General features: G+C 35.6%; 14 protein-coding genes across 14 annotated transcripts, besides 1 other annotated feature; 7 read left to right on the top strand and 7 right to left on the bottom strand.

Moving 5' to 3' along the window:
• Positions 1-171: 171 nt before the first annotated feature.
• Positions 172-202: a sequence feature (AT_rich).
• A 226-nt stretch (positions 203-428) lies between these two features.
• BEWA_019140 (phosphatidylinositol-4-phosphate 5-kinase, putative) lies at positions 429-2,432 on the top strand (the record flags this gene model as incomplete). The annotated part of the gene is made up of 2 exons (XM_004828678.1): positions 429-553; positions 590-2,432. The coding sequence occupies 2 exons, from the start codon at positions 429-431 to the stop codon at positions 2,430-2,432; spliced, it is 1,968 nt and encodes a 655-aa protein (XP_004828735.1).
• Positions 2,433-2,625: 193 nt separating this feature from the next.
• BEWA_019130 (hypothetical protein) lies at positions 2,626-4,726 on the bottom strand (the record flags this gene model as incomplete). Its single annotated transcript, XM_004828677.1, has 4 exons — positions 4,647-4,726; positions 4,363-4,506; positions 4,095-4,249; positions 2,626-4,057 (listed from the first exon to the last, which is right to left on the bottom strand). Exons 1-4 carry the CDS (start codon positions 4,686-4,688, stop codon positions 2,626-2,628), a joined length of 1,773 nt encoding a protein of 590 aa, XP_004828734.1. The 5' UTR covers positions 4,689-4,726.
• Positions 4,727-4,855: 129 nt separating this feature from the next.
• On the top strand, positions 4,856-7,319 carry BEWA_019120 (DNA topoisomerase type I, putative; the record flags this gene model as incomplete). Its single annotated transcript, XM_004828676.1, has 2 exons — positions 4,856-4,873; positions 4,914-7,319. The coding sequence occupies 2 exons, from the start codon at positions 4,856-4,858 to the stop codon at positions 7,317-7,319; spliced, it is 2,424 nt and encodes an 807-aa protein (XP_004828733.1).
• A 218-nt stretch (positions 7,320-7,537) lies between these two features.
• BEWA_019110 (hypothetical protein) lies at positions 7,538-8,196 on the bottom strand (the record flags this gene model as incomplete). The annotated part of the gene is made up of 2 exons (XM_004828675.1): positions 7,538-7,669; positions 7,705-8,196. The coding sequence occupies 2 exons, from the start codon at positions 8,194-8,196 to the stop codon at positions 7,538-7,540; spliced, it is 624 nt and encodes a 207-aa protein (XP_004828732.1).
• A 174-nt stretch (positions 8,197-8,370) lies between these two features.
• BEWA_019100 (hexaprenyldihydroxybenzoate methyltransferase, putative) lies at positions 8,371-9,273 on the bottom strand (the record flags this gene model as incomplete). Its single annotated transcript, XM_004828674.1, has 1 exon — positions 8,371-9,273. One exon carries the CDS (start codon positions 9,271-9,273, stop codon positions 8,371-8,373), a length of 903 nt encoding a protein of 300 aa, XP_004828731.1.
• Positions 9,274-9,367: 94 nt separating this feature from the next.
• BEWA_019090 (glutaredoxin domain containing protein) lies at positions 9,368-10,114 on the top strand (the record flags this gene model as incomplete). The annotated part of the gene is made up of 4 exons (XM_004828673.1): positions 9,368-9,499; positions 9,541-9,633; positions 9,672-9,986; positions 10,022-10,114. 4 exons carry the CDS (start codon positions 9,368-9,370, stop codon positions 10,112-10,114), a joined length of 633 nt encoding a protein of 210 aa, XP_004828730.1.
• A 368-nt stretch (positions 10,115-10,482) lies between these two features.
• Positions 10,483-11,953, top strand: BEWA_019080 (erythrocyte membrane-associated malaria like protein; the record flags this gene model as incomplete). The annotated part of the gene is made up of 2 exons (XM_004828672.1): positions 10,483-11,713; positions 11,748-11,953. The coding sequence occupies exons 1-2, from the start codon at positions 10,501-10,503 to the stop codon at positions 11,951-11,953; spliced, it is 1,419 nt and encodes a 472-aa protein (XP_004828729.1). The 5' UTR covers positions 10,483-10,500.
• A 128-nt stretch (positions 11,954-12,081) lies between these two features.
• Positions 12,082-12,874, bottom strand: BEWA_019070 (hypothetical protein; the record flags this gene model as incomplete). Its single annotated transcript, XM_004828671.1, has 5 exons — positions 12,082-12,138; positions 12,175-12,235; positions 12,274-12,394; positions 12,429-12,530; positions 12,565-12,874. The coding sequence occupies 5 exons, from the start codon at positions 12,872-12,874 to the stop codon at positions 12,082-12,084; spliced, it is 651 nt and encodes a 216-aa protein (XP_004828728.1).
• A 72-nt stretch (positions 12,875-12,946) lies between these two features.
• Positions 12,947-14,209, top strand: BEWA_019060 (protein kinase domain containing protein). Its single transcript, XM_004828670.1, has 2 exons — positions 12,947-13,145; positions 13,214-14,209. The coding sequence occupies exons 1-2, from the start codon at positions 12,960-12,962 to the stop codon at positions 14,063-14,065; spliced, it is 1,038 nt and encodes a 345-aa protein (XP_004828727.1). The 5' UTR covers positions 12,947-12,959; the 3' UTR covers positions 14,066-14,209.
• BEWA_019050 (hypothetical protein) lies at positions 14,093-15,496 on the bottom strand (the record flags this gene model as incomplete). Its single annotated transcript, XM_004828669.1, has 5 exons — positions 15,160-15,496; positions 14,607-15,124; positions 14,483-14,572; positions 14,190-14,448; positions 14,093-14,155 (listed from the first exon to the last, which is right to left on the bottom strand). Exons 1-5 carry the CDS (start codon positions 15,313-15,315, stop codon positions 14,093-14,095), a joined length of 1,086 nt encoding a protein of 361 aa, XP_004828726.1. The 5' UTR covers positions 15,316-15,496.
• Positions 15,497-15,759: 263 nt separating this feature from the next.
• BEWA_019040 (hypothetical protein) lies at positions 15,760-16,839 on the top strand (the record flags this gene model as incomplete). The annotated part of the gene is made up of 1 exon (XM_004828668.1): positions 15,760-16,839. One exon carries the CDS (start codon positions 15,760-15,762, stop codon positions 16,837-16,839), a length of 1,080 nt encoding a protein of 359 aa, XP_004828725.1.
• Positions 16,840-16,886: 47 nt separating this feature from the next.
• Positions 16,887-17,806, top strand: BEWA_019030 (50S ribosomal subunit L24, putative; the record flags this gene model as incomplete). The annotated part of the gene is made up of 8 exons (XM_004828667.1): positions 16,887-16,915; positions 16,990-17,161; positions 17,195-17,290; positions 17,326-17,411; positions 17,444-17,490; positions 17,524-17,570; positions 17,606-17,624; positions 17,658-17,806. 8 exons carry the CDS (start codon positions 16,887-16,889, stop codon positions 17,804-17,806), a joined length of 645 nt encoding a protein of 214 aa, XP_004828724.1.
• Positions 17,807-17,863: 57 nt separating this feature from the next.
• Positions 17,864-19,981, bottom strand: BEWA_019020 (hypothetical protein; the record flags this gene model as incomplete). Its single annotated transcript, XM_004828666.1, has 1 exon — positions 17,864-19,981. The coding sequence occupies one exon, from the start codon at positions 19,979-19,981 to the stop codon at positions 17,864-17,866; it is 2,118 nt and encodes a 705-aa protein (XP_004828723.1).
• A 442-nt stretch (positions 19,982-20,423) lies between these two features.
• Positions 20,424-21,451, bottom strand: BEWA_019010 (hypothetical protein). Its single transcript, XM_004828665.1, has 5 exons — positions 21,082-21,451; positions 20,822-21,048; positions 20,706-20,787; positions 20,593-20,669; positions 20,424-20,552 (listed from the first exon to the last, which is right to left on the bottom strand). The coding sequence occupies exons 1-5, from the start codon at positions 21,396-21,398 to the stop codon at positions 20,446-20,448; spliced, it is 810 nt and encodes a 269-aa protein (XP_004828722.1). The 5' UTR covers positions 21,399-21,451; the 3' UTR covers positions 20,424-20,445.
• Positions 21,452-21,499: the final 48 nt, after the last annotated feature.

Genomic DNA, 21,499 nt, shown 5'->3' with positions numbered 1-21,499 from the left:
CTGTTTATTGGCAGTCTTTCGCGTTTTAATCTCATAAATCAATTGTTTTAGAGATATATGTTATAGTAAATATAAATATCTATAACTACGAGCGTAGAATTAACGGTGGAATGAGTTGTAGTGGAGTATCTTATTTGTTGGTGATTATTATGATGAACTTATCAAACAGGGTATATTATTATATATTTTTTTATTTAATTTACATGTCTGTTATTATCACGGTTTTATATTGATTTGTATCTTTATTTAATTGATTTTAATATGACCTATCAAGTGATCCCTGAAATATTCACAAAAATTCAGGAAACTAGCTTTATTCACATTTTTAATGGTTGGATTTTTTAATATGATGAATCACTGGAACTTTTAAATAATTTCCACATTTAGAATGTACTATAGATGTCGACCTGATACTTTATTCCGAAAATATGGTTTTCCCAGTCTGTGGAGCTAGAAGGGTTTTGTTGCCTCCAAAAATACCTCCAGATTATTATGCTAGACTTCAGGAAGTTGTACAATGTTCGAAACAGGAGGCTCAATCAATATATAACAGGTATTGTTTCTATCTGTAACTTATATAAATTTTCAGGTATCGTATGTTGACTCCTATAGGTCATTTGGATCTTTTAAAGTTTGAAGAATGTCTAGGTTTGCTGGGTACCTTGGGTAGGCTTCTGACAGAGCGCATGTTTTTGGCTTTTGATTTAAATGGTGATGGAGGTCTTGATTTTGTTGAATTTGCTGGTGGTCTACTAATTATGCTTGATGGATCAGAAGACAAAAAACTACAGTTGAGCTTTAGGATTTTACATAATACTAGCAAATCTCACGAAGAGTCGAATTCTCACGACAAGAATACATCTATGGGATTCAAAGAATTTTTGGACTTAGTTAATGATATAGCACTGACACGAGCCTTGCTTGTTTCTAAAGAACCTGTATATCGTTCAGAAGCAGATGTTGAAAAGATTTTTGAGAGTCACGCAAGCCTGTGCGATGATGGTGTAAAACGAATATCCCAGGGTGACTATATAAATGCAGTTTGTACATCGAGTGATTTTTTAGAATTATTAGGGATTTCTGTTTCGAGATGTGCAATCGAAACCTCCAGTGGATATATGTTTAGAGGTTTGGATGTAAGCAAGAGTGGAAACTATATCAATAGATCAAATGTAAAACGTAGCTTGGCAAGAAATAGCGGAAAACATAACATTTATAAATGGATTACAAATAATTCATTGCAAGAGAATAAAAGAGGATTTTCTGTGCATTTTGGGCATGAAAGTTGGAATGATGTTATAGATATGATGATAGGATTAAGTATATCTGCACGACATGTATACAATGAACCTGAAGTGACTTTAACAGATGAAGATTTTGATACAAAATTGACATTTACGATTTTACATGATCCTAAACTCAATTATTTATCGGTTCGTCATATTTATAACAAGAATGGATTATATTCTTCCAGATTCGCAAGAGCAAATTTTAATGAGAACACACCAATGAATAGCGGATTTACTAGCATGAGTACATTATCTTATTCAAAAATTATCTTCAAGGAATATGCACCTTTGGTGTTTAAAGAAATTCGCAGTATATCAGGTCTATCTGCAAGCGACTATATGGACTCAATTAGCCCTGAACAAATTGTCGGTAATATGGTTCTTGGTAATCTTTCCACAATGTCTGAACTAGTTTCAGAGGGGAAGTCTGGTTCTTTATTTTACTATACAATCGATGGTAAACTTATCATAAAGACCATAACTAAAAGATGTGCTCGTTTTGTGAAACAGTGGCTTAGAAATTATTATAATCATTTAAATGAACACAGGGATTCACTATTAACACGTTTTTATGGGTTGTTTTCCATTCAAACACGAGGGTACCCTTACAGGGTCTATTTTGTGGTTATGAACAATATATTCTATTCCAAGGTTGCTATACATCGCAGGTATGATTTAAAAGGCTCGTGGGTTGGGCGATCTCTAGCAGACCATGAATCCAGTGACCATACAGTAGCTCTGAAGGATTGTGATTTTGGAAGATTTGGGGATGTTGTGTATCTTGGTGCTAATGCTGAACAAATCCTCACTATTTTACGAAATGATGTTGAGTTTTTGCGTCTGTCTAGTATTTTAGACTATTCCTTGCTACTTGGCATACATTATAGAAACAAAAGTGTAGATTATTTTGACTGGGAAAGTGAAAATCATAATTCTTTTCACTGTGTTATGGGATCAAAACGTGAACATTTGTATTATATCGGGATTATTGATCTTTTGACTTGTTGGAATATCGGAAAACGTGCGGAGCACTTTTGGAGAATATTACAAACTAGGGATCATTATGGCGTCTCTTGTGTACATCCAAATTTTTATGCTAAACGATTTATGGATTTCGTGGAGAAGCATGTGCGCTCTGATTAATTTACATATCTAATAACATTTTAATTTATATTTATTCTAGTTATTTTTAGGATGACAAATGTAACGGTATATGTGGACTAGAGTAAGAATTTTAACCTCTAGGAGGAATTGGTGCCAAAGTTACAATGTGCCCGGTTCTGAATTGTAGCCAGAAGGTGAAGTGTTTAATACAAACATGTTTATGTTGGACAACTTAAATCTCTAGTATTATGTGTAACGCCAATAGTGGCGTGGGAAGTGCATTGTTAATAAACTGTGTTCTCCACAATATGTCAAGATCCGCACAATAACAAATTCCACCAGCGCTGGGTAGTTGAAAAAATGGTAAATTCTTCAGATTACCAATTTTTGCTTCGCATTGCAAACTTTCTACCGATGACATTTGTGATTTACCCTTTAGTACAAGCTTTGGTAGTGTTTCATATTCTTTAGAAACTTGAACGAGGACTTGTGCACAGTTTACTAAGAATAGTCTGATGTGTTTAAGGATTGAGTTGCGATGCTTGAATTCCGATTCGTCAATTTTAAAAAAACCAGAGCTCGAAGATAGTAATGATATAGATGGTTCACAAAGAATATCTACAAATTCGCCGATATTTAAAATTTTTATAAACTCGTTCTTCTTAAGCACAGCTTCTGTAGTCGAATCTATAGAAATTGTAGAATTCATACGTAACTCTATGCGCGCGAACGAGGTTAAATTGGATATATTGCTAGATATCTCAGAATCCATAAATTTATCCAAATGGACCTCTGGTAAGTCCGTAGAAATAGATTCTTTCATATCAGTACTTTCTGGAATACATACGGGGTCACGGTCACCAATGGAAACATCAGTCGTGCCATTCAATGTTAGGCTCGCTTGTTTCTTTGATGGAAAAGTCCAATCTGCATCACTACGTGCCCTTTTCCCCTCCATTTTAATGTTAAATATCGATTTTCTTGGACTAGTCTCCTCGACACCAAATATAGACCTTATAGGGTTAGGGTTCTCATCCATACAAAAAATCGATTTTATGTCTTGCTTAGATGTGTGCTTCGAAATGTTAAAATAAATGCGATTGTGCTGTTGGAGCGTGTGATCAACAATTGGTTCGGAATCTGATTCATCCGGAATATGTTCCAGTTTCCCAGGTGGACCCAAGTCACTTAGATAAAGCTGATTATATATACAACGAATTGCAACGTCACTGAAGTTATAACTTGGTTTGTCATCTGTCAGGCCTATGATACTACAATTAGGAAATAGTCTGTTGCACTCATTCTCAGAAAGCCAGCTAACACATAGAATTCCATTATCCTGTTTACTCATGATAGATGGCAATTCGGGAGTCCCCTCCAAAAGTGTTTTATCCAATTCATCTATGTCATAAAACTCCCGCACAGTTGGTGTATCATTTTCCAAAGTTGTAGTAACGGCTTCTTTTATCTCCTGAGGGGGCTGGTTGATAAAACCTTTCCTCAGTTTATATTCATGAATTTTCTGCAGATTTAAACGAAATTTTGGAGTTCCATATGTTTTAGACTCATCAGAGACGGAGATTTCCTGCGTTAGCGCCGCTGAATGCGTTACAACTGGGCCACGTTTGAAATAGGCCAAAATTGTAGGTTCACTTTGCTCCCATCTGTAAAAAAATTTCAGTAAAACTTAACTTAACTTACAGTTTTAAGTATTTCTTAAGGTTGGATTTGGCAGCATCATGTACCCATTTGCTGGTTCCAACTGGAGGATTAAACTTTATGCAATTTTCATAAATAAGCACCATGTCAGAGTGAAATTCTTGAGGTTCATCGTACATATTGTTCTCCAATTTGGTCTGATTAGTGGTATAATTATGTATACTATATTATTAGAGTAAATCTTCACAACGCGCCCGGAAGTTTTGGATTAGTTATAAGCTCCATGTAGAGAAAAAAATGCAACACTTACCCTCACTGTTTTGTAATCCATAGGATTCTGAATGACAAGTCGATAATTTTCCTTTATTGCAGGGGATATAATGGAATCGCTAGCTTCCAAGACGGGGCTTGCAAATAGGGTACCATAGCGGTCCCCTCGCATCTTCTTAACAACCTATACAATATAATAAGTCTTTTATAAGTATGTAAATTGTGTATAATTTCTGCTACGGCTTATACGTAAATCTGTAGACCATTGGGCCTAGCACTGCGATTTACAGAGGTTTGTGAATCAGACAAAGTTATAATACGTACCACATCTAGACAATATTTTGTCCAAGAATGCTGCGATTCCATTTTTATAAGTTTGCATTTAAAACCAATTCATAATAACTGGCTTCATTACGAGCCCCCCTTGGGTCTTGCGCCCTCTTCTGGGCACAATAATTTATGCTAAAAACCAATATACACCTGTTTATAATGTTTGTGTGTGTTTCTGCCCGTTTCAGGTGCTGTTCGTAAATATGGTTTATCCAATACTGGTTTGTATTTTCTCAGACCTCCCAAACATTCATTTTGTAGGAACCTATACCAAAAAAACACTCAAACGGGCAGAATGGACTGGACAACCCTGCTAAAAGGCATGGAAATGATATAGAATGTGTTAAATCAGCCAACGATTCGCTATTTGAGTCAGATCATCCATATGAAAATCTCAAAATACACAGAAAGAGATGTTTGGATGATACTAATTCGGTTAATTCAGAAGAGGACAATTCAATACCCTTTAACGATAATTATATTTCTACTGCTTCAAATATTACACACATGGAAATTTCGAATGCATCAGATAACTCAGATGATATCCGTACACACAAAACTACACATTCACAACAAAATTTGAACAATGAAAATCATAATAACACAACATGTGATGAGATACTAACGAATGATACATGTGTAGATGCATCAAGCGTTAGTATAGAAACTAACTTGAAGGCGAAGTCTACTCTCAATTCATCTAAATCTGTAGAGCCAAAAGTTGAAGTAAAGCGGGAAATAAAAAATGAAAAGACAGATAGTGCTAAAGAATCAGTACCCAAACGCATTAAGACTGAGAAAAAAACGGATAGGAACATTGAAGACATAATAGAACCCATAAATCGTTGGTGGGAGGGAATGGATTCGGACTATAAATATAACCAGATTGAAAAACCAACAGAATATTGGACATATATGGAACATAACGGGATGATTTTTACACCTGAGTACGTCCCACATTCCGTTCCGATCACATTCAAGGGAGAAGAAATGGTTCTACCCCCTGAGATTGAAGAGATTGCTACAATGTGGGCTCAATCCATAGGAACCAATTATGAAACAAGCGAAATTTATTGCAAGAATTTCTGGAACGTATTCACTAGCAAGTTTGAAAAATCCCATCCTATACGTAAGAGCAGCTCAAAACTTAAGGATTGCGACTTCTCCAAAATCAAAGAGCACTTGGAAAATGAAAAACAAAAAAAGAAGGACAATAAGGAGTTTTATCAAGCAAAAGCCGCTGAAACAGCCAAACTAGAACATAAATTTAATTACGCACTCGTAGATTGGATTAGGGAAAAGGTGAGTTCTAATAAATTAGAACCACCGGGCTTATTTAAAGGAAGGGGATTACATCCCAAGCAGGGTTTGTTAAAATGTCGTATGTTTCCATATGATGTTATTCTCAACCTTTCTAAAGATGCTCCTGTACCAAAAGTTTCAAATTTTCAAAGGGATGGGCACTGTTGGAAGGATATTTATCATGATAATTCTGTCACATGGCTTGCGTACTATAGAGATAGTATTAACGATCAATTTAAATATATGTATCTTGCTGCTCAGTCAAAGTTTAAAGGGCTACATGATCTCCTTAAGTATAACAAGGCAAGGGATCTGAAGAACTATATTGAAAAGATTCGTGAAGATTACCATGCGAAGATGTTATCCTTAGATATGTTTGAGAGACAGATCGGTACAGCAACTTATCTAATTGATTTCTTGGCTCTGAGAGTCGGGGGAGAGAAAGATGCAGATGAGGCAGACACAGTCGGATGTTGTAGTCTTCGTGTAGAACATATAAAATTTAACGATAAAAAACCTAATGTAATAACTTTAGACTTTTTGGGAAAAGATTCCATACGTTATTTCAATACGGTGACGCTAAATGATGTAGCTTATAATAATATGGTCAAGTTCTGCTATAGAAAAAAACCGAATGCGGAAATTTTTAATCTTATAAATACTACAAAACTCAACGACTATTTAAAGGAGATGATGGATGGCTTATCTGCAAAAGTTTTCAGAACTTACAATGCATCTATAACGTTGCAAAATCAATTTAAGCGCTTAAAGGGAAAAAAGAAGCAAAACACCGATTCTTCTGGCGATGTGAGCACGGATTCATCTACTAAACCCATAAGTGTTGATATATGTAATGTTTCAGAGCTTCTCCAGTTTTATAATTTCGCTAATAGAGAGGTTGCGATACTTTGCAACCATCAAAGGAGTATTCCAAAGCAACATGAAAATTCCATGTCAAAATTAAAAGTACAAGCGGATATGCTCAAAGAGGATATTGAAGAACTCAACCAGTACATTAAACACCTGGAATCTGGGTCCAAAACAGAGTTTCAGTTTGAATCAAAGACACTAGATGTAAATGGCAATCCAAGAAAACGTATAACAAAGTCGGGTATGAAGCTTGAAGCCTGTAAAAACCGACTTCAAACCGTAAAGAAACGCCAAAAGGATCACTCGATAAAAATGAGAATAAAGGATAGCAATAAAACTGTAGCCCTGGGAACTTCCAAAATAAATTATATGGATCCACGAATAACCGTCGCATTTTGCAAAAAGTACGAAATACCTATAGAGAAAGTATTCAATAAGAGTTTACGGATGAAATTCCCTTGGGCAATGTTTGTTAAGTCAGATTTTCTGTTCTAAACGAAAATTTTCAAAGTATAATAATACAGTAATCATTAATTGTATTTTAGAACCAATCCATGCTCCATATACATATCTTTTGAACAATCTTTTGGACCTACACTATTGTAACACCATGAATATAACTCACACGTATAAAATATGACCGATCCCAGCGTCATTTTAGCTAATTCCATGCATTCTTTATCCCTGTTACGTGCGTGTGTGTCTACTATGGCTTACAGGTGTTTTACTATCCCAGGTAGTAATTGGAGTTCGAATGTGAGATTTGTGGTGCATTTGTTGCATTTTGATTCATATTCAAATTCACTAAAGCTTATTGGGTCACCATTGCGGTTATACCTCAATACCTAAATCATTATACAGGTAAACAGATGTTACTTACCGTATTTGGTTTTCGCAAAATATAATTCTGAAATCTGTTTATAAAGCAAATTTCATCCTCCGAGTATGAGTCACTACTATCTTCAGACTCGAAACTCTTGTTTTTCACAATCCAATAATCCGCGATATCTTCATCATCAATTTCCGACTTATTTCTGTTCTTATAGTCTTCAAAAAGAGTTAAAGCATGTATATCATCCTTATAGATACACTCCTCTACAATATCTCCCTCGAAATGAATGAATGTTTCTCCATGATTATTACTTATAGAAATGTCGCTTAGCCAATCAGAAACAGATGCACTATCTAATGACTTAAGAACATCTGTGTGTGTAAAACTCTCTTCAAAAATGCTCAACGTCTTCATAGTCTTCGTGATGCCAACTTGATAACATAAGTACCAACCAATGTTTTCCGTAACATGCTTAGGACAGTAAAACACATATAGAATCCTATTTGTTGATGGTGGAACTAATTGCATAAGGAAAGTCATTTTTGATTGACATTTTGTACACTCTACCTCGATACACCCATTATAGTAGATCTAAAATATTGGTGTCTGCAATTTATCCTGTAAACATACCGGGATCCCGCCTATTTTTGAATCTTTGTGTACATCAAAAGATTGAGCACCCACAAATTTTGAATAACCTCTATACTCCATATTCTAGATCTGTTTAGTAGAATTTTTGAATGCGATCATATACAACAAATCTCGGCTTCCTATTGGTATAAACCTCCTTACATATGGCAAATAAAGGAGTCCTTGTTTATTGACCAATTCAAAACTGTATTTTTTCAATATGCGTATGCAGTCCCTATCCGATATAAAGAGATCAAATTTGTGCGTACTTTTTGGTACCTTGTGAAAAACTCGTTCTGCCAAAAGAATGTTTACTATGTATGATTTTAAGCTAGCTCCTGGACTAGTTAAAACTAGTATACCAGATGGTTTTACTAATTCTGAAAGATGATACAAAAATAATTCCTTGTCTTTGTTTTCTATATGCTCTATCACTTCAGATGCGATTACTATGTCATATTTACGCTTCAATTCCAAATGTTCTTGAACAGTTGATACTTTATATTCCAAATGATTAGTGTAATTGTCTTTTAGTCCAAATTTTAAGTTATGTTTAGAAAAATGTTCTTTGTGTATATTTGCTGCTTTGATAAGTTCGCTGCTTGGATCTATTCCTAATACTTTACAACCGTATTTCGCTAGAGATTCTGTAAGTATACCGCCTCCACAACCTATATCTAATACATCGAGCCCATTTAGTATTGATTCTACGTGTAGATTGCCATACGCTCTTATTTTCCTGAATGGTTGGAAAATTTTGTTACAACAGGTGTCTTTGTATGAATCATTTCCAGACAAAAGATAAGATTCTGCAATAAAAGGCACTCTAACCTGGTTATAATCATGGAGTATTGAAAATTCACCATCAATATTCCACCATTTTTCCGAGAAACTGCCGAAAAAGGTAGAATCCGAGAAGTGGCGTTTATTTCTAACAAGTACTGGAGTAAAAGTATGTTTTAGTTTTAGAATAGGCCCGGTTATCATCACAAAATATCATGTGAGGGAACACCTGCGGGATGCAACTACCAAATAGTGATGGGAATATACATGGAGCTACCGCAATCATTTGGAATATAAAATGGTGATTGTGAATTCAACTGAATTCCAACGTATTGTTGAGGGTAATGAAGGGAAAATAGTCCTCTATCTATTCGATAAAAATGACCCTCGTCATGAACACCTATCTGCTGTTTTACAAGAACTGGAAAATGTTAGTTCGTTATTTGACCTACGTCAATTTATGATATTTAGGATTTCCCTAGCATAACCTTTTGTTTTCTAGATCACCTTTCGATCAAAGATTCTGCAAACGTTGAAACTCTACCATCAATACGGTGTTACGAAGTCAGCTTATACTGATTTAAAATAATACCCATATTTAGGCAAAAAGGATTGTAAATACAATGGAAGGGTGTAGCACGGCAATGATAGTTACATTCATAAGAGGATGGATGAAAGAGAAAGCTCAGGAAACTACTCTGGATAAGATTAAAAGGTTAATATCGGATAATCCAGTCATAGTATTCATAAAAGGCACCAAGGATGATCCATTTTGTCGCTTCAGCAGGGCGGTTGTTAATATGCTAAATAAATCTGGCATAAAGTTTGAGGGTTATAACATCTTTGAAGATCCAGAATTGAGAGAAGAACTTAAGGTTTATTCTAACTGGCCAACATATCCCCAATTATATGTCAATGTGAGTGTTAACATCTATGAATATTATTTCCTCAGGGGACCCTAATCGGAGGGCATGACATAATAGAAGAGCTTTACGAAAGTGGCTCCCTCAGGGATGAAATACCACATGAATACCTTGTAAACTAGTTTACAGAAATAAAATAATTATCTCAAAAATCTATTTAAATATCATTGCAGATTGATGAATAGGCAATCATGGAAAGCTAAAAATAAGGAAAATTAAGCTAATGGAAATTAGTTCCAATATGATATGAATTTTACTGCATTGTATCCACAAACATTCCTGTCATTCACTGATTGAAGTGGATGGAGAAACAATGGTTTTTTCAGATATAAATCGGCAAATTTTAGACTGTTATAAAAATTTTCGCATTGAAAATGGCTAATAATAAAGTAATTTGTCAGTTTTATGTACACCCCGATCTGGTGTTGTTCCCACCATTAGTGTGTTGATAAGTAGGTTTTTACTGCGCGTACACTAGCCCTGTTAATTCATCTAACATGATGGAACAATGGCCAATAATTTTTTAAAAGTGTTGTTGGTGGTACATTTCATTGTTGTCCTACGTTCTACGCTCTGCAACAATATCGCTTTATGTACGCAAGAATCCGCTTCAGAATTGATTAATAAAACAAACTCAATTCCACTAGAATATATATCTGGAACAGGATATGCTATATCTGTTAAAGTAGGCAGTCAACCCCTATTGTTGGCTCTAAATTCCACAGTATGTGGTATTGTTCTCTTTGAGGACACTAAACAGATATGTTTTCACGACGATTCAAAGCCGTGTTATATTCCGAGTGCTTCTACTACCGCATCTTGGTGCAATAATAACACCGTATGTGTTCCAGGAACAAACAAATTTTCTTGTGTAACAGTAGCTTCTCCGGACTCTATAAAAGATGTCACACCAATATATTTTCACAGTAACGGATTTAAGTATGAATTGCGCACATTGGAAGGGTTTGAAAATATCTCACTGAAGATAGACCACAAAGAAGGTGGCTATGACGCCGAAAAAATCCCGGTGAAACTAGCCAGAACCATAAATGTTGGCGATTATCCACGCATACTTAAGAATGTAGATGGAATCTTTGGTCTGGCAGGACTTGATATTTGCTGCCGTGGAAAATCCTTATGGAACAATATTTTAAATGATTATGAAGGATATTTTGTAGTTGATATCAATAAGCCTGATTATAACAACCCTCAAAGCAAAATTTACTTGGGACTTGATAAACTTAGAGACTCCGAAATAGCTTGGTCGGAGAAGAGACAATTTGGTGGTATTTATAATAATGCATACTTACAATTTACAATGTATAATTTTACAATGTGTGGTGTGAACCTGTTCGGGAAAGTATCTTCGAATTGGGAAGCTATCATAGATTTAAGTTCGGAGTCTCTTGTTGTTCCGAAAAATTTTTGGATCACTATAATGACATATTTGCCTGTTGACCCTTCTTGCTTTACCCAAGATAATAAACCCAAATATTGTACGCTAAAAAAGGATTCATCAGGTGACTTTCCGCTTCTCCAGTTTAAACTAAAGGAAGACTACCATGTAAATTTTGACAAAGTGACAAATCCAACTATAACTATTCCACTGGAGAACTTGTTGATAGATGATGGTGAATCTTGGAAAATTTGCATACTTCCAGACGAAATCTCTGAGCCATCCCCCTACACTATTTCTCCAACAATAAAAATTGGATATAAAGGTAAGGAATATATATTAAAACAAAAACTTTTCAGTTTTGGAATCTCTAAACATAGCGATTGACACAAAAGGAAATAGGATAGGACTAATTAACAAAAACCAGATAGATGGAACCTCCAGCAAATGCACAAAAAAAATAAGCTGTGTAGGAGATCAGGTCTATGAACCAGCACTGAATGTTTGTGTCGACCCGTATTGTAATGTTTGGCTTATGAAACGGTTAAACAAAGAGACTGGGTAAGAATATTATATTTTATAACACAGTTTAGGTTATGTGAAACTTCTCCATTTTCAAAGATTTTGTTCACAATTATATTAGTATCATTAATCGCAGTTGAATTTTACTGCAGTTTCGCGCGTCGACGTATATTAAACATTACTTCTAGACTCTGTCAATAGCTTTAACATTTGCATTTTTTCCTTTACCTATGGATATGATGTGTAAATATATATTGTACTTACTGCTTGATCATGTTGAAGTTTTTTCTGCGGTCTTCGATAGTCTTTAACAACCGTAAGATCGCTATGTATATATATATATATATGGAGAATGTGATATACCTGTAATCTAACTGAGTTATAGAATAATTTTCTTCCGAGAATGTCACTCTAGTTATGTTTGCATGTCTAGTACCACAAATTTCCATCCATCTCTTCATTTGCGATGTTGCGATAACGTTTCCTTGAAGCTAACAAATCATTTATTGGCTACTCACGGAAACTAACGTGTCCAATTGCGAAATTCTGCCTACATTTTATCCATCCTACCAGTGAGAGCTGATTGCAATGCGATTGTAATTCACTTTCAAAACATTTATCTGCAATAATAGATCGACTTAGTAATAAAAATACCATTAAAGACTCCATTCAGCTCAAATCTAAATCTATGGTTCATATTATGGCAATTTTCAGGAGTATAGTCTGTTTTAGGTTCCTGAGGTACGGTTTTTACCCTGTATCTCCTCAACCCAGTAGCCTTTCTATTTAGAGTGTCAAATACTGTATGAAAAACAGGGCAACCCCTAGATAACGTAGGACGATTCTTTGTAAAGTTAAATAATGAACTCGAAGGTCTCCATCTTGAGTAAAAAAGAGGTGATTTAGTGTATTGAACTATTGCCTTCGCTCTGTTTTTGACTGATTTAGGAAAATACGTGGACATCTTAAATTACGAGTATCTCGCGGAGAAATGTAGACACTCAAAATGTAGTGGCGTTTCAACCGTGTAATGTACACACTTTGTTATAATGTTGAAAAATAACCATGTGGATACTGAACTGGACACTATTCATGATAAGTCTGGAAGAAATAGTTCAATACATCCACAATGTAGCTGTACGAGATTAACCGCGTCAACACACGATATATCTTCGAAAAGTGCCATACATTCCTTATGGTTCACCATAGACGATTTTGATATAGGAGGTCTTGTGGTTAGAACAATATATAAAGATCTTAACAAAAGTCAAGATCTATGCGAGGATATACATCTTATATTCAGGGTGATGGAGCTCACGGTCAAGTTTTTTTGGCGCGAGAACGAAGAACTGGATTCATATGTGTATTGAAATGCATTCCAAAAGTTCAGCTCGTTGGGAGTGGGAGAGAATCCATGTTTAAACATGAAATAGAAATGCATAGTCATCTTCGACATCCGAATATATCATGTCTCTACACTTGGTTTACTACGAGTACAATGATTTATATGGTTATGGAATACTGCTACAATGGTGATTTATATACACATCTGATGATTAATAAGAGATTCGATGAGAAAAGAGTTTCAGAGATGTTGTTTGAGATCACATGGGCAGTACGGACATGTCACGACAAACACATAGCTCATCTGGATATTAAACCGGAGAATATCCTCCTAGATCATAATTTTAGCTGCAAGTTAGCTGATTTTGGATTATCAGCGCACATTGAGGGATTCAACATAAACCACATGAGAGGAACATATGATTATTGGTCCCCGGAGCAATGTGCATACAAATACAAGACAAACAAGTTCGGGGAGTTTAACCAAAAGAGCGATGTATGGACTTTGGGAGTTCTGGCATTCGAACTTTATTTCGGAGTTTCACCATTTGGAACGACATGTGAAGAATCCGTAGAAACCGTTTTAAGCCGTATACAAAACTACACTTGGTGCAAATACTGGGTAAGCAAGTATGGAAGCTTGTACATATCTGACATATCATCCGAATTTAAGGATTTTCTGGACTTGTGTTTCACTAAAGATTCAGGCAAACGACCCACTGCGAGCACCCTACTGTACCATCCATGGCTAAAACTACACAACAAGGGCAGATATGTGGACGATGTCTTTATAAATCAACACAGAATATAGCAATAAACTAATGCAATTTCTTAGTGGTTACTCCTCAAGTTCCAGATATGTGGCCTCTGGTGCATCGTATAGCTGAAAAAACAGCAAATTCTGTATTTAGTATTTCAAAAATGTAGAAACTAACATTCAAATCGAGAAAATTGTGTATATGCGCTTGGATATAACTGTATTTGAGCTTTAGAGAAAAGTCTAGCATCGTAAAAATTTTCATCTCGTTGTAGAAAATAGTCTTTGGATCAATATTGCGTTCTTTGCTTATATATTGTACAATTTCGTTTAAAACATCAGATTCATAATCCTGGTTAAATTTGTATGAAAGTATGACACATGTTGCAGCATAAAGCTTTCGATTAAATTTTGTTACTACTCCAACCATCACCAATCTATATGGTACTTATTGCCATAATTACCACAAACCTTTCAAATAGAGTCCATGCAATTGCTGCGGTCGATGGATCCAAATGTCTAACAACAATGGGCAAACTCAGAATCTCATATTTTATTCGGCTAAAATATTATGTATTATATGTGTAAAAAATACCATAATTTTGTGAAGGATAGAGTAGGGTGTAACCACGGGTGTTTCTGTCTAAATAATTCGTTTGATTCAAACGGCGGCACAGAAAGCGTATCATAATCATGACTTTGATCATCTGCACCAACTATTTTAATATCTATCGCTTCGTTCGTCTTTCTCTTGTAGTTATGCAGTGGTATATCTAGATGTTTTGGGTCATAGTTGTAGAAATTTGGCACCATCAAATCAGCGTATGAGATATAAATTTTTTCGCGCTTCGACTTTTTAGCAATATCTTCATTTAAATCACTAATAATTGCACCAGTATTATCACTGAACCTGTATAGCTTCTTGATCTTTTTCTTTAAGATGATCTTCCAGTTTGATATACGTTCCTTTAGCCGTGATTTATGAATACCATCACTGCTTATATGCGGTTCATTATCTACGAAGTCATCAATAGTCATGTTCTTGTCATCGTCATAATACTCAATGGTAAGTCGACTAAATTCAGCACCGTTTGGATCATTACTGGGCAATGTCTGATAATATGTAAATCATATTAACTTGCAAATACCTCGAACTTGGAATCATATGGCATATTAGACAAGAATGTCATTGCCACATTTGCCGATAGATTTGATGCCTTCAAAGAGGAATAACGTATAAGTGCGATGATTTCCTGAAATTGTGACTCAGATAAGTCTGACAACCTCTGACTGTTGACTATCATATTAAACTATATGAAATAGAATAAAATTAAGATAAAAACTATTTACAGATAAGTCTCAATATAAGAAAGATGTTCATAAATTCATGGGTTAACTTCATGTTTAAAATGAAGTTTATATGGTTTGTATCCAAAAATAAAGGTTTAAAAGTGAAAATATAAAGAGGTGTGTATTTCATCTTGTGTTTAATATATCATTTTCTGGGTTTAACACACCTATTAATGAAATGAAGTGCCTCATAAAGAGCTGTACTTTGGGATTCTCAGCAGTACAAACAGAATTTTATTTTCTAGAATTCTGTTTTAAAAATAATTTTTAACTATGTGATGTAATATTACGAAGAGATGGCGTCCGAAAAGCTCCCCTGGTAACCATTTACATATCCTTATGCTATTCACCCATATGAACATATTAACTGGATTAAATAATGGAAGTAATTGAATGAAATGAGGAATGGGATGCAAAAACAATCAAATACTTCGGAAAATCCGGGGATAAGCTCGCCTCAGTCCGTTCAGGCGAAAAGAAAATTATGGAATACGATAAATAATGATAAATTAGACAATGAAGATTTATCAACTGATCACTATGCACGCAGTAGTTCTGCTAGTGCGGGTTTTGATGATACATACATGGAATTCAGAAGACAACACACTAGTAACAATAGAGGAAGACCCCGAATCAACACAGATATTTTATCTAAATCAAACCGTGAAAATAATACGTACCTTTATAATGCTGAAAACTCATTGAAAAGAATTCCTACTTCTGGAAGGTTTGATTGGAACAGAAATCTTGGAAACGATTTGACCATACCTAGAGCACATCCTGGACAGAGAAAAAGGAATATAGCAGATCAATTTGAATTGACATCCTCCGACGGGCATAAGAAGGATGTTAAAATGCTAGATGATGTATTTGTTATGCATGCTAATCGTAATGTAAATAAGTTTGGGGATCCATTCGAATCGTTCAGTGATTCAATTACAACTATAAATTCATTTCCCTCGGATTCTCCTAGGATGTCTTATTCTAATAAAAATATAGACCATATATCGAGTGATACTGATGATGCCTCTTTTGTCTCCAAATTTAAGTTACTATTGAAGAGAGTAGGCTCAAAAATTAAAAAATGTTTTTGTACTGTAAGTACGAAGTCTAAAGAATATATAACGCGATTCTGTGATAAACAAAAACAGAAAAAGGCAGAAAGAAATAAAAGAAGAAGTGAACAAAAACGAACAAAAGAACCACTTCTTGGTTATAAGAAAAGGGGTATAAATAACAAAAGAGCTTCCAAACATTCTAAAAAGGAAAGTATAAACTCTTCTGATCGTATTTCCGTGCCATTTACTGCATCAAGCCGTTCCTCTTCCTTCGACTTTGAAGCAACAAAAAGAGACAAAGGCACAATTTCTGAAAGATTTTCAGAATTTAAATCACGTTCGAAATCACGACTCAAAAATAAAAACAAAAAAACTTCCGACGTACCTCATGTAACACTATCACCCTTCCCGGGCGACTAAATATAAATCTTTTCACATTGTAATTATGCTTCATGTAGATTTTTCTCATGTGTTCTATCGATTTGGTCCATCCAGGGTCAGTTTATGTGCTCCTGGAGGTCACGGGAGACTCATAGCTGGACGAGTCTCGCACTTTTCGAAAATTTCCAGTATATCGCAACACATAGAATATAATTATCCGAGTGCCCCGTTTTATCATGTAAAAGTTGATCTAACGAGGCTTCGCATAAATAACTGGTTCAGTCATCTTCAATACAGAGGAGCGAAAATTGCAAAACCTAAAGACCTGATCAAATTTTGGAAAATAAAACCTGGTGACAAGGTATTTTTATTGTTCACTTAATTTTAGTAATAGGTTGTTGTTATAAGTGGTAAAGACAAGGGGAAAGTGGAAGAAGTGTTAATGTGTGATAAACTACGGAACCAGGTAAAGGTAAAAGGCTGTAATATGGTACTTCGAACAAATAATACATCTGTAACATGTAGAGAAAACTATTTGTTGACTCACAACTTGTACAAATTGAGAAAAAGATTCACTATTCTAACGTACAACTCATTGATCCCATGCTAAAGTTAGACACTAAAATAGATAAATATTCTTTAGCTGTGGTACAAAGGTAACAATTCGCTATGGTTCAGACAATAAACCTTGTTCGTTATCCTTATTTGTAAAATTATTTTTAGTGCGTGTTTCTAAAAAGTCCGGATGTGTAATTCCCTGGCCTGAGAAGGTAATAGCTATTCAGATATAACAAAAATTATCCAGAAATCGGTAGATAGGGGAGGTACCTGTCCCATTTTCTGATCAGAATCTTCAGATTTAATCGAGGGTGAGAAGGATACAAAACCAGAAATTGCGCTCCAACGTACATACGATTACAAAAAGGTATCTCATACGACAATATCAACCAAAAAATCAGGATGTGGAATCAATGCGACTACTACGCCAAACGATGAAAAAGTATAATCGGGAGCTAGACTAATTACGTTCGTATAAATAGACTTAAATATAGAGAAAAATACATTATTTTCCAAACACTTTACTTGCGAACGTTTGGTTTGATTCGAGTCCAGACACAACTCCAGAATTGCGCTCTATGAAAGTCTCTAGAGGCATAGTTGTAATTTGTTTGGAGAATGTGGACTTTGTAGTGCGAGTTGTGACAACTCTTACATCGGTGCCAAGCGTAGGAAAGTCTTCAGATAGGTCAACGTGTGCGTTATTATTACTGAAATCCCATCCCGTTTGCATCACCTTCTTAGCAGGTTCTTCCTTTGCTTCAGCCACGCTCTGTTTCTTCTGGATTTCCATAATTTCTAGTAACGATGCAACTTCGACTTCCGTCTTCTTCCAGCCCAAAGATTCACGAGGTGGGTCAGAGACGTGTTCTTGGGTCTGCGGCATACTATGTGTTGTAACCTCCTTAGCTGACAAAACCTCCAAATTCTTAAGAATGCCAGCGGCACCCCTGTGTAATGTGTCCCTCCCTTCTGGGGTTTTGTTAGGGGTTCTCTTCGTTATCGGTTTCTCCATTGAAAGAAATGGAGAGGCATGAAGCGATGGTTTTGGTTTAGGCTCCAAACTACCCAAAATGTCAATCGGAAGAGCTGCCGATGTGTGCGTTTTTGCAGCCACTACCTTGGGTAGATCGTGTGACACTTTTGGAATCTCATGCATCTTCCCAAAGAATGGTGATTGTTGTGACCTTAAAACTTCTCTATCGTTGAAACTGGATACTGAGTCTCTAGGAGTCTTCCATTGCGGCGCAGCAGTTGGCCAAGAATCACCTTTACCATCATAACCACTAGGCAATGATCTAAAGGCGGAGGTGTTTGGCGGATAGAGATCCTTAAGAGGAGTCCATGACATTTTAGTATTATATCTCATCCTTAAATTCTGGGGGAAAAAGTTCTTAGAATACCATTGGTACATTTGCTCAGAGGGGAATGGTCCATGAACGATGCCATGTGGATCCATATATTGCCATTGCAAGTTTACAGTTTGCTCATTATCACCCCAAATACTCCTCCTTGGAGAATTAACATTCTGAGTGAACGTATCATCTTCATTATCAAAAGGTTTATCCAAAAGCTTCTCCAAAAACGATTGTTCGGAATCCTTAGTTTCCTCCTTCTGTGGAAATCCTCTCTTTGAAAACTGGAAAAATCCAATATCATTTTCGAAGGAATTTTTACTTTTCCAATCAGTCTGTGACGGTATCGGACGGAGCTTCGGTTTAGCAAAAGGATACTCATCTGTTCCCTCCTTGAATGCTAATAACGGATCCCTATTTTTATCCGCTAAATCTGACCTTTTAAATTCTATATCTACCTTCCCTCGTATATCACCGCTCTTCCAATCCGTCTGTGTAGCACCTCTGCGAGTCTCATAGACATCCAAACCATTGATGTTTGGATGTTCAAGCGTGCTTGCCTCATGACGCACTGTATCCAGAATATCACTGTCGTTATGAATCACTCTCATGGGATAGGCCTGTTTGGGGACTGCTGAAGAGTTGTTAGAGTCATAATACGAATGACCGGCTCCCTTCATACCTCGGTCAAGGTAGCTTCTACGATAGTGGCCATCAGCTTGTTTTGCGTAAATGATCTTCTTGATCTTGTTACCGTTTTTGTCAATCAAACCCTCATTTTCTGCTTCTTTATCATAACCATGATGTGAAATATCTATGAAACGAAAACGCAGAGGCTCTGAAATAAGCTTTTTGTTAAATTTCGATAGACGCTCAAACGTAAGTATGAGCTGCACAAGGTAGTTTTTGTCAAATATTCCTTCAGTACTCAATTCTACCGCCGATTTGGGCATCTCTATCGTAGATACATCAGCCATTGGCTGAATATCGAAATCCAGTGCATTGTATCGACCTGACGAACTAGATCTTTTAACATCGTTGAATATATGGCTATCATCAAAATTCTTCGAGTCAAATGAGGGTGATACTGCGAGATTATCATCCTTTAATATGCCAAATCTGCCGAAAATACCATCATGTAAGCTCAAGTTTGCTGATTGGTCTGTAGATGATGATACTTGTGTTTCAATTCTTGCTGGCACATCGATCTTAGCCGAAGCCTTTGAAAAACTATGGCTTATGCCACTAGAAGGTCGTGGATTAAACATATCCGAAATTTATATATCTATAGAACAAGTTACACACTTCATTAGGATTCTAAACCCAACTATAAAATAAAAACAAATAAATTATGAATAACTATTACGAGCAGTTGATTAAAATAATTAGCCGTAATACGATTGCAATACTTATACATCAATTAATACTACACTGTTAATGAAAAATTCAAGACTATGCTCTACTCTTTAAAATTCTACATATAACTAGTTAAACCATCCAGTTCTATTGAAACTTCATAAAATACTAAACACAAAACTTAGCCAAACTAAATTGTGATCAGTAAGCCTACCTGACCCCATAATGTGTGGTTTTAATACATTCTAATAATATCCATCGCAACATATTATGCCAACAATGTTTTTACACTTTTATTTTCTTTATGTGTTGATCCAGATATCCAGTACCCATAGAATCTTCCATCCACTTGGTCCATATGGTGGATGTGTCTTCCCTACAGGCTGTAATTATGCCACGATCCTTCTATTTCGTCGTTAACTTTGTGTATACCTTCGACTAGTTCTTGCATTAGGGATTCGTAATGTTCAATCATGTTATTATCTACATTATGGATTTATTTGGTGCGAAAAGAGGGGATTACCATAATTTAACCTATCTTGTGCATTCATAGAATCCAGAGTTCTTTGTTCCATTTTGAATTTATCTTTAGCATTTAGTCTACAATTTAATTCATTAGGAATGTGAGAAACGCACTGTGTAGAATCTAGTGATTTTTTCCGAATATCCTCCAGTATGCTGCATGGCGACGATATTTTATGGACAAAATCTTCGAATCCTGCGCAGTTTTACGTGATTAAATTTAATCAAACCATCGAGGTGTGCTAATTGATTGGCCTTCCTCTTCTCATCATCTTCGTTCTTCGCGATGACTATAATAGGTTCTCCTCTGAGCTCAGGGTAAACAGCATCATGTTCAATACGGAGTGTTTTCCCTAGCGAGGATATTTTTATTAGCAGCTGATTTCTCTTGTTGATAAGCTCTTGTAATTTTGTGCCATTCGAGTCGTTCAGTTTCCTTTTTATTTCGTCTCCTATTCTAAGCAATATTGTCTCATTCTTATAGGTATACCTCTCTATTTTTTCAATATTCTGCTTTTCATCTGTAATATATTTCACGCCATTCTCCAAACGGTACGCTTCCTTTGAAAGGTCATCTTTACTAATTGACTGTTTATCATCTCTACGGTCTTTGTAATCCGCAGACGCACCTTCTAAAGTCTCCTCACGATTTTTTGGAGTTTCTTCATCTATTACATTTGTAAAAGTGGTATTGTTTGCAGTATTTGGTGTTGCAAGCGGCTCTATGCAGCTGGAAAACTTTAAAAGAGGGGAATAGTCACTCAATAGAGATAAAAAAACAAATGTGTAGAACAAATTACATAACATTTAGTATATTTTACAAAATTACAAACGTATATGTTATGTAAATGATTACTCAGAACAAGGAAGGCATTTTTCCTCACACACCGGAACCACACACTGAATGT

This window comes from Theileria equi, chromosome 1 (assembly GCF_000342415.1).
Source record: "Theileria equi strain WA chromosome 1, complete sequence".
NCBI classification, from domain to species: Eukaryota; Apicomplexa; class Aconoidasida; order Piroplasmida; family Theileriidae; genus Theileria; species Theileria equi.
The sequence above is the reverse complement of the archived record's forward strand: the minus strand, read 5'-3'. Positions and strand labels throughout refer to the sequence as shown.

Coding starts and splice junctions, on each gene's coding strand:
- BEWA_019060 (XM_004828670.1), top strand. CDS start 12,960: ATGTTGAAAAATAACCATGTGGATACTGAACTGGACACTATTCATGAT. Junction 13,146..13,213: donor TTGATATAGGAGGTCTTGTG/GTTAGAACAATA, acceptor TCTTATATTCAG/GGTGATGGAGCTCACGGTCA.
- BEWA_019010 (XM_004828665.1), bottom strand. CDS start 21,398: ATGTTATGTAATTTGTTCTACACATTTGTTTTTTTATCTCTATTGAGT. Junction 21,049..21,081: donor AATATTGAAAAAATAGAGAG/GTATACCTATAA, acceptor AATATTGCTTAG/AATAGGAGACGAAATAAAAA. Junction 20,553..20,592: donor ACAAGATAGGTTAAATTATG/GTAATCCCCTCT, acceptor TCCATAATGTAG/ATAATAACATGATTGAACAT.